This window comes from Dipteris shenzhenensis, chromosome 16, assembly GCF_047967505.1.
Source record: "Dipteris shenzhenensis isolate YYH24624 ecotype China chromosome 16, Dip_SZ_1.0, whole genome shotgun sequence".
NCBI classification, from domain to species: Eukaryota; Viridiplantae; Streptophyta; class Polypodiopsida; order Gleicheniales; family Dipteridaceae; genus Dipteris; species Dipteris shenzhenensis.
In genome coordinates, this window is record NC_141611.1 from 23,570,009 (window position 1) to 23,580,730 (window position 10,722).

The window sequence follows — 10,722 nt, forward strand, 5'->3', positions numbered from 1 at the left end:
GAACCATAAGTCAAGCTCATCCTTAAGCAAGAGATTGGAGGGACACCAAGAGGAAAGGCTGGTTTAAGAATGGTTAGGTCCTCTTTGCCTTTTGGCCTGCGAGTGGGAGAGAGAAGGAAAAATTTGAGGGTTGACCTACTCGGTGGGTGCCTTTTGGAACTATGCAAGTTGATGCAATGTTCTTTTTTACTGCGTGACGAGTGGAGGCTACTGAAGTTTGCCCATGCTATTAGCCATATTTTGTAATTGGTCTTTTTTTTTGGGCTGACCATTTTATTTATTTATTTATTTTTGGCCTGCGTGTCGAAGGGAAGGTCTTAGTAATGTAATCAGCTCTAAGAAACGAAATTCATGTTTTTTGAAATTCTTTTGGGTGCCACATTTGTCCCACTACTATTGGTCAAAGTTTGATTTCCTATTTCACTATAAGTCAAGTTCAATTTACTATTTCACTCCCCTCTCTCTCTCTCTCTCTCAAGCTTCCCCCCACTCTCTACCTCCACCCCCACATCGTCTCCGAAGCTGCACTCTTGCTCCTCGATTGTCTCTAGTTCGTTTGCTACTGAAAGCCTTTGGTTCTTGGAAATTCCTCCACCAACCACCAACCTTATGAATGGCAAGAGTCATTCAACTTGTTTTGTGAAGTTTATAAAATCTACAAAATGTTAGGCAATGTAGCAATGTTTCAACCAAGGAAAACCTTGAAAATTCTGTGTTTTAAATTTGCCTTTTAATAGTCTAACTTCTTCAAAAAATTGCTTGCTTTTTCTTTTGCATCCAAAAGTGCTTATTTTGCCCAAGGGACATTGGTATTCTAAAAGAGGGTAGACGATAGTTGCGTGTTATGTTCTACATTCATTAGCACTGCGTCCTAAAAGAGAGTGGTATGGTGGAGGATTGAAACTCTTTCAAGAATTTTCATGTGTAATTTTTAAATAATTCATTAAATTCTGTGTTTTAAATTGCCACTTACAGAGATCATCCTACAAAATTTGCCTTTTAATAGTCTAACTTCTTAAAAAATCACTTGCTTTTTCTTTTGCATCCAAAAGTGCTTATTTTGCCCAAGGGACATTGGTATTCTAAAAGAGGGTAGACGATAGTTGCGTGTTATGTTCAACATTCATTAGCACTGCGTCCTAAAAGAGAGTGGTATGGTGGAGGATTGAAACTCTTTCAAGAATTTTCATGTGTAATTTTTAAATAATTCATTAAAGTCTGTGTTTTAAATTGCCACTTACAGAGATCATCCTACAAAATTTGCCTTTTAATAGTCTAACTTCTTCAAAAAATTGCTTGCTTTTTCTTTTGCATCCAAAAGTGCTTGTTTTGCCTGAGCGCACTTGTGCACATTTATTTTATGATAGTAAAAAGCACATCCCTTGTTCATTCTCATTCCTTTCTCTTATCTCCTTTGGATTATCTTAGTCTTTGGTGCTTTAATCCATATGCTTCATACTTACCCTAGTTTATTATTACTACTAAAGAGAAAACCCAGATGGGATTGAAGGCAATGTTCATAGAAAAGCTACAAAAAAAGAACGTGCATGTAAAAAATATTTTTAGGATGCACAAGAGCGATATAGATAATTAATGGTGCAACAAGAGGGAAAGAGGGTAGGAGCCATGTTCTGTGCATGTGCATCATGCTTCCCGAGGGTAAGGATGCTCATGGTAGGAAGGGGGTGAAGAGACGGCGGGGTATCTTGAGAGGTCTGCGGCGTTGTGTGTCAATGAGTAAGATTATAGGTGTGTCAGAGTCATCTCAGGTTGAGGGTGCGAACAAGGTTGAGTGTGGTGTTGTGGAGGTCGAGACGGTTAGTTTCGAGCAGGCTGAGTCTAGAGTGGAGCAAAATGTCGTGGTGGTCTTTGACAAAGGGAAGAAAGCTAAAGCTAGTCCATCATAAGCAGAGGCAGTAGGTCGTAAGGCGCAGGATGGGTTTCCCTTTGTCGGAACCATAAGTCAAGCTCATCCTTAAGCAAGAGATTGGAGGGACACCAAGAGGAAAGGCTGGTTTAAGAATGGTTAGGTCCTCTTTGCCTTTTGGCCTGCGAGTGGGAGACAGAAGGAAAAATTTGAGGGTTGACCTACTCGGTGGGTGCCTTTTGGAACTATGCAAGTTGATGCAATGTTCTTTTTACTGCGTGACTAGTGGAGGCTACTGAAGTTTGCCCATGCTATTAGCCATATTTTGTAATTGGTCTTTCTTTTGGGGCTGACCATTTTATTTATTTATTTATTTTTGGCTTGCCTGTCAAAGGGAAGGTCTTAGTAATGTAATCAGCTCTAAGAAACGAAATTCATGTTTTTCGAAATTCTTTTGGGTGCCATATTTGTCCCACTACTATTGGTCGAAGTTTGACTTTCCTATTTCACTATAAGTCAAGTTCAATTTACTATTTCACTCCCCTCTCTCTCTCTCTCTCTCTCAAGCTTCCCCCCACTCTCTACCTTCACCCCCTATTGTCTCTAGTTTGTTTGCTACTGAAAGCCTTTGGTTCTTGGAAATTCCTCCACCAACCTTATGAATGGCAAGAGTCATTCAACTTGTTTTGTGAAGTTTATAAAATCTACAAAATGTTAGGCAATGTAGCAATGTTTCAACCAAGGAAAACCTTGGACAATGTGAAACCCGATATTTATTTTCTTATGGTAAGGAAAAAGTCTTACTTGTATCAGCGAGTCGTTCGGAAAAGAGAGGTTACTGTGGATTGAAAACTGGAATGAGAGCACGACGATCCAGCGTTGTCTCGATTGCTCCTCCTCTCACCTCAGTAATTACTAGATCGCATTAGATCTTTGCATCAACCAAAGAGCAAGCACACCATAGATCAAAGCATACAACACGCAAAGATCCAGGCAGCGACCAAAGATCAGAGCAGAGGAGAGATGAAACGAGGCAACAAGCAAGTAAAATGCTTGCTTGATGAGAGATTAGCAGCAGAGGAGAGGCGAAACGAGGCGACAAGCAAGCGAAGTGCTCGCTTGATGAAAGATCAGCAGCACAGGAGAGGCGAAACGAGGCAACAAGCAAGCGAAGTGCTTGCTTGATGAGAGATCAGCAGCAGAGGAGAGGCGAACAAGCAAGCGAAGTGCTGGCTTGATCAGACAAGCAAAGATCCAGCAAAGATCGAAGGAGGCAACAAGCGAAGAGCTCCCGAGCAAGCAAAGCAGAGGAGAGAAGAGATCAAAGCAGGCAGGCAACAAGCAGAGAAACAGCAGGAAGATCAAACACAAAGTCCACGGCAATGGTCTGAGCAAGATCAACAGAGGCAACGAGCAGAGACGCAGGAAAGATCAAGGGAGGCAAGAAGCGAAGAGCAAGCAAGAGGGCGAGCAAGCAAGCAGGCAGGCAGGCAACGAGCAGAGATCCGGCAAGCAAGCAAGCAGGGAAGAGGTCAAAGAAGGCAAAAAGCAGAGATCCGGCAAAGCGAGCGAGGAGGGGGGAGATCAAATGAGGCGAGAGGCGAAGCGTGAGCAAGCAAGCGGAGGAGGAGAGATGAGAGGAGGCAAAGAGAAGAAGAAGAGAGAGCGAGCTAGCAGATGACAAATCGAAGCCGGCAAGAAGAAGAAGAACAAGAAGCAAAGATCGAGGAAGCAAACAGAGAAGAAATCAGAGCTTCCATGGCGTCTGCAATGGAAGACGAAGAAGACGAAATCCCTGAGCTCGCCACCATCGCCACCAAGCAAACCTCCAACTATCAACTCCTCTCCTCCCTCCCTCCTCCCTCCTCTTCCTCCTCCCCCAATCGCTACTCCATCGCTTGCTCCCTCCTCGCTTCCATGAACTCCATCCTCCTCGGCTACGGTAAGCTCCTTGCTCTTCTTACCTTGCTCGCTTCCCCCCCCCTCCTCCTCCTCCTCTTCCCTCTCTCTCCCCAGCTTACTCTTCGTACAATCGTATCCTTTTGACCCCCCCCGCATCCCCTCTGCTTCTTGCTGCAGACGTTGGCGTCATCAGCGGTGCCGTTCTCTTCATCAAAGAAGACCTTCACATCCATGAATTCCAAGAAGAGCTGCTCGTCTCGGCGCTCAACATCGTCTCCCTCTTTGGTGGTGCCGTTGCTGGCCGCGTCGCCGACGCCATCGGCAGGAGATGGACCATGGCTCTGGCCGCATTGGTCTTTCTCGTTGGAGCTGCAGCAATGGGGCTTGCCCCCACTTTCTCCCTTCTCATGGCTGGCCGTCTGCTCGCCGGCTTCGGCGTGGGACTGGCTCTCATGGTCGCTCCCGTCTACACGGCAGAGGTTGCTCCTGCTAGCAGCAGAGGCTCCCTCGTCTCCCTTCCCGAGATCTTCATCAACCTCGGAATCCTACTGGGTTATGTGTCCAACTATGCCTTCTCCGGACTGCCTACGAACATCGGCTGGAGAGTTATGCTAGGACTTGGAGTTGTTCCGGCACTCACCTTAGCCGTGGGCGTCATATTTATGCCCGAATCCCCTCGTTGGCTAGTTATGCACAACAGGATCGCCGAAGCCAAAGTGATCCTCGGCAGGACTTCATCAGACCAGGCAGAGGCGGATAGGAGATTGATAGACATCATGGAAGCTGCAGGTATTGCGGATGCTTACACAGCGGTGAAATTGAGGGATTCCTCTCTGAATGCAGAGGATTTCGTCCCGGTGGATGCGAATCGCTTCAAGAGAAACAATGGGCAGGGTGTTTGGCGCGAGCTCTTGTGGCCAACACCTCCTGTGAGAAGGATGCTTGCAGTCGCAGTGGGGATCCAATTCTTCCAGCAAGCGACTGGGATCGACGCCACAGTATACTACAGCCCGGAAGTTTTCAAGGATGCAGGAATTGGGAGCAATTCGGGAGTGATAGCAGCCACTGTTGCCATGGGATTTACAAAGTGCATCTTCATCATTGTGGCAATACTCTATTTAGATCGAGTAGGAAGGAGGCCATTGCTGCTCCTGAGCACTTCGGGAATTACTGCATCTCTAGCCTGCCTTGCTTTCAGCTTTCTTTTCTTCCCAAACAAGGCAAGGGAAGAGGTCATGGGGAACCAGGGACCAGGAGTGTTGGCAATTCTTGTCATAGTTGCTGTTTGCTGCTATGTTGCCTTCTTCTCCATTGGAATGGGACCAATCTGCTGGGTGATGACCACAGAAATCTTTCCCCTTCGCCTCAGAGCTCAAGCCATGAGTCTGGGGATTGTAACCAACAGGCTTGCCAGTGGAGCAGTTTCTCTTACATTTCTCAGCATTTCTCGTGCCATTAGTTTCGTGGGGACTTACACTCTATTCACTGCAGTATCCCTGGTATCTGTGGCTTTTGTGTATTTTTGCGTTCCTGAGACCAAAGGCGCGAGCTTGGAAGAGGTGACCAAGTTCTTCTGCCGAGATGATTCAGATAGCCTGCATACTCTTGGGCTTGTGGAGCTTGGGGTTCGGTCTGTGCAGGAAGTAGAAGAAAATGGGCATTTGAATTCTTCTCAAGGACCTTCAACAGACTGGGACTATGAAGATGACGTGATGCTTGTGGGATTGAACCAACCGTCCAGCAAGAAGGACTTGATTGCCAAAGTGAAGGCCATTGCCCAGCAAGGGGGAACTGTTGATCTTCCAAAAAGATGAAAGGAAAAGAATCAAATCTCAAGTCCAAGGCTGAGCTCAACTCCCCTTATTAGTTGCTACCATAATTAATGTTGTCAAATTGCAAGAGATTTGACTGTGGAGAGCAGTCCATTATTCTTTCTGTCTTGAAAGCGAACATCTGCCAAGACAAAACTATAGCAGTTCTTTCTGTCTTGAAAGCGAACATCTGCCAAGACAAAACTATAGCAGGTCCCTTATTCTTTTGCCTTGTTCTCCTTCATTTCACCAAGTAATTATTCATTTCATTGAGAAAACTGTTCTACTTCTTTGTTTGAAGTGTCCTCTTTTGAGACAGCCTTTGGGTGAGAGGAGCAGGTACAGCAACCATCCATGGTAAGCTTTCCATGTGGTTATTTCTCTACAACACGTTCGGAAGGCACTCCTCTTTAGCGTACTTTTTTCAAAAACTTTATTTGGGATGGAAAATGGCATTCTAGCATTGTAGCATATGAAAACTATGAAGGGAAAATAGAACTCGTGCACGAAAATGGTGCTAATCTGTCAATGGCCATAGGAGGACAAATATCAGCTATGGGATCAAATAGGTTCCCCCCATTGAAAAGAATTCAACGCTGTTACAATAGTAAGAAAAAGTTTTCTGTTGTTTAAGCAACCCTAAGGTTGTTGCTAGTGGTGAGTTGCTCAAGGCGCCATTTCCTCATCTCCATGACTTGGGAAATGTAACATCTATACAGTTTTGCTATGGGCCATCTAGGATGTGCTGAATACTCAAGAAGGGCATATTGTTAAGTCTAGGAATTGGCTCAAGCATATATGGATGTGTTTAGAGCCCTCATGTAATAGAGAAAGTAGACGCTTTATATATACTTGTTTAAGTGCATCTCTCCCTTTCCCTAGCCTCCAAACATTTGTGCTATAAGCATGGAGAGAGAGAGAGAGAGAGATTGATTTTCGCGTTTAAAAGACATCCTAAATGAGAGAGAGAGAGAGAGAGAGAGAGAGAGGTTTTTGCTTTTAAAAGGCATCCTAAATCAATGACCCACTAGGAAAAGGAAGCAATTAAGTAGCAATGATCAAAACAAGTGGAATGTCACACTTGGTGACTTCTAATTTTCCACTAAGGGCATACCACTTTTTCAAATTTGACCCTCATGACATCGAATAGATGCAAAAGACGAATAGATGCAAAAGACGATAGGATGACAATTGAAAATTACAACGTCAAATTGCCCAATAGCTAATAAAGTAGTGCAAGTGACTAACAAACATTTGAAAACAAAGACAATTGGACAATCACACTTAGTATCTTTGGATTGTCCACTAAAGCACCCTTTAGCAAGATAGTACCAAACTTTTGATTGTCCATTAAAGCACACTTTTGGCAAGATAGTACAAAAAGGTCAATGGACTACAAGGTGTGTGTTATGTCTACTAAGCTATGAATTCATGTGGACAAGGAAAATTTTCCCTCCTTAATTTGAAAGCAAGAAAGTATCGCATGTCAACACAAAAGAAATTACATAGGACAAGTATGAGCACAATTATTCTAGAAGATTACTCAACTTAGAACAAGGAGAAAGGCTTGGCACATAAAAGAAAGGTTTGCTCTCTTTTAGTTTAAAAGCAAGAAAATATTCCATCTCAACAAGAGACATTTGTGTGTTATTTGTGTTATGTACACTAACTACAGAGTCAAGTGGACAAAAAAATTTGCCTTCAAGTTTGAAAGCAATAAAATATTCCATCTCAATAGAAAAGAGATTATCTAGGCGAACAAGTATTGTTACACCCTTTATCATGACAATGATTGTAGAAAGGTACTCAACTTAACAAAGAAGCACAATCAAAGATGCAGCATGTAACAAAAGATAAAAATAAAAGGAGTAACATGAGGTAATAAATCATCAACTACATTTTCCAAGGCTTGAAGTGCTTATTTATGATCTTATCTTGAGTGGTGTTCTCAACAAGAAATCTAAACGTTTTGACCTTGTGGTCACATCTTATGAGCCAAATCTCTATGGAGAATGAGGAAAATTTTTGTTTCCCTTGAAAGTTTTAGCCACAGTCTAACCTTTTTCAACATATTGTTTTTGAGGTATGGATAAGTTTTGACCTTATGATCAAATCTCATGAACAAGTTGAGGAAAAGCTTTGACCTTGTGGCAAAATCTTCACGAGTCTAAGTCTTTCTTGTGAGATAATCTTCACGAGTTTGTTTCCCTTGAAAGCTTTGGCCACAAGGTCTAAACTTTTTGAACATTTTGTTATTGAGGTCATCCCCCAAGGATGGTTTGGAAACCTCACAAAGTTTTGACCTTGTGGCCAAATCTTTGTGAGTTGTCCAAACCTATTCTTGAGTGGTGCTCTCAACAAGAAATGAAAATTGTTCTCACCTTGTGGCCAAATCTTATGAACCAAGTCTCTATGGAGAATGAGGAAAATTTTTAAGCGTTGCCTCATAAACAAGGTATGGAAAATGTTTGACCCTTTTGGCCAAATCTTTTGAGCCAAGGTCTTGAAAGTGTGTGTGTGTGTAATCATTTATTTGATCATATAATAAATTTATATTTACATATTTTATTTGATTATGCATTGTAAATAAGTAAATAAATGAATATATATATATATATATATATATATATATATAGTTATTTTTATATATAAATAACTAAATGAGTATATATGGAGGGAGGGAGGGAGGGAGGGAGGAGAGAGAAGGAGGGAGGGAAATCAAAGTTTGAATTTCAGATTTTGAATTTGTTGGCTCCCACCTAGGAGTAAGAGTTGTGTAAGAGGTGGGGTCACTTGTGGGCTTAACCCACCTAGGTGAGGGGGGGTTAGGACTTTTTGGGCCCTACCATGGCCCTCTCCTTAGTACTAATCTATTTCTTAATCCATTCATTATGAGTCCTTTTTGAGACTCAATTTCTCCCCTAATGCCTTGTCATCTACTAGTGTCAAATTTGGATTTTGAGGAGGATCATCAGGTTGAGGCATAGGCACAAGCTTTGGGTGTGGAATTTCATGTGCTATCCAACAACGAGTTTCGGCACTCTTCTGATCTCTTTCATTGCATACCTCTGCAATAGTTTTTTAAGTATTCGCCACTGCAACAACTGAAGCTTCACCGTTAGCAAATATGTCAAACACAACTTCATGGTCCTCCGTGTATGCCTCTACTATATTGGTGATCACACGTCTTTTCTTCTTAAAATCCTTGCAACCCTTGTTTCCTCATCTTGACCTTAATCATCCTCATCATCCTCAACTTAGGCTCATAATAAGAAATATTTGGCTTGTTAGGGTTGTTCATGTAACACTGAAAGGCACTAAAACTTTTATCCTTGCTAACAAGTGTCAACGCAACATATGAATCATGTGCACTGCTAGCAAAAGTATTAGAGCTTGGTATATAGTTGACACTCCCTCTCAACATAATGTAATTTCCAGAGACATCCTCAAGAGCATCTTTCAATGCCACCATTTTCCTGTTAGCCACAAATGACAAGCACATGAATTGATTTGGATCGCTTGTCATCTCAAGTAGTGACATCAACACCATCTTAAGCTTGGAAGCATTCCATGTCATCCCACCCACACCATGTGTTGCATCCAACACAACTACACCTATGGTCATGGGTTCTTTATACACATTGTGAATCAAGTTGGAATGCTTCCAATTTTTTCCCAACCACATGCACTTGCCATTTCAAATCCAAGAAATCATCCTGAGGGTTTTTCTTCTTCCCACCACGAAATTCACATTATCCTTAGCACTGCTAGGCAATGCACTTGCATCATTGCGGGAGAGATTCTTCCATACCTGCTCACTAAAAATGCCTACAAACTTTGAATAAACCTCACTGTCAATGTTGTAATCCTTTACCAGTTCATCCCAAGGCTTTAGTAGCTCCAGTTTGTGGTATTATGCTATTGAAGAGGACAACAAGCTCACCTTGAAGCACCCAGTCTTGTTTCATCAACCCGGCTTTTATATCCATGTCAAGCTTATCCTCGCTGTCCCACTTGTTTCTTAAAAGTAAGATACTTCCTTGTCTGATCTCATCGTACAATGATCTTATCTCATCTTTTACAAGGCCCATTAGACAATGGAATATGAATGGTGATGGTTAGCTTCCCTTCTTTCCTAACTTGTTATCTTGCGATGGGAGCTCAAGTATAGCATATCTTCTCATAATATCAACCAAGCCATCAAACAACTCTTTGTGTAAATTTCTCTCCCACATCTTGCACAAATCTTTGCAAAAGGAAAACTTAGTGTTAAGACAAGCAACATACAAGAAGATTTGACCATGTAGCAAAATCTATATCTCAGATTGGGATTCAAATAAGATGGAAGAAGATTTTCTTCATTACCTCCCACCATGGCTGCTGCAATGGACTGTTCTTTAAAAGGCCTTGTTGTGGTTTCAATGGAGACCCAAATGCTATCCATTGATCTCCCAATTGTGGGATCTGCTCAAGATAAGGGGCATTCTTCATCACATGGTGTGATTCCATATTTGTCATGCATGAGAGCTCATTGTACTTTTCCGTAGAGAAACATGCAAGCATAGAGTTTTGGCCTTGTGGCAGAGAAACATAGAAGCATAAAAGTTTTTTTCCATAAGGTTGTGGAAATTTTTTGGCCTTGTGGCAAAAAATTTTCATGAAAACAATCATAATTTTTTGGCCATAAGGTTGTGGATGGCAAAACTTCTTATAGAAACATGCAAGAACAATGTTTTGGCATTGTTTTGGCCTTGTGGCCAAAACTTTTGATGGCAAGATACAAGCATATAATTTTTGGTCATAAGGTTGTGGAAAAGTTTTGGCCTTGTGGCCAAAAATTTTGATGGAGACTTGCAAGAATAGAGTTTTGGCCTAGGGGAATCAAAGCATACTTTTTGCATAAGGTTGTGGAAAAGTTTTGGCCTTGTGGCCAAATCCAAGCATAGAGTTTTGGCCTTGTGGCCAGAACTTTTGGTGGCAAGATACAAGCATAGACATAAGGTTGTGGAAAAGGTATAAGCATAGAATGTTTGGCCTTGTGGCCAAAACTTTTAATGCAAACATGCAAGCATAGAGTTTTGGCCTTGTGTCATGGAAACATACAAGCATAAGAAAATTTGCCATAAGGCTTAGGATAATTTT

General features: G+C 42.1%; 1 protein-coding gene and 1 pseudogene across 1 annotated transcript; one reads left to right on the forward strand and one right to left on the reverse strand.

Moving 5' to 3' along the window:
- Positions 1-2,692: 2,692 nt before the first annotated feature.
- Positions 2,693-5,739, forward strand: LOC147892715 (putative polyol transporter 4). The gene is made up of 2 exons (XM_087387230.1): positions 2,693-3,809; positions 3,947-5,739. Exons 1-2 carry the CDS (start codon positions 3,545-3,547, stop codon positions 5,581-5,583), a joined length of 1,902 nt encoding a protein of 633 aa, XP_087243356.1. The 5' UTR covers positions 2,693-3,544; the 3' UTR covers positions 5,584-5,739.
- A 2,730-nt stretch (positions 5,740-8,469) lies between these two features.
- On the reverse strand, positions 8,470-9,052 carry LOC147892716 (uncharacterized; annotated as a pseudogene).
- Positions 9,053-10,722: the final 1,670 nt, after the last annotated feature.

Excerpts from the sequence above, each read along its gene's own strand:
- LOC147892715 (XM_087387230.1), top strand. The coding sequence starts at position 3,545 with ATGACAAATCGAAGCCGGCAAGAAGAAGAAGAACAAGAAGCAAAGATC. Across the intron at positions 3,810-3,946 it reads CTCCATCCTCCTCGGCTACG|ACGTTGGCGTCATCAGCGGT; the intron begins GTAAGCTCCTTG and ends TTCTTGCTGCAG.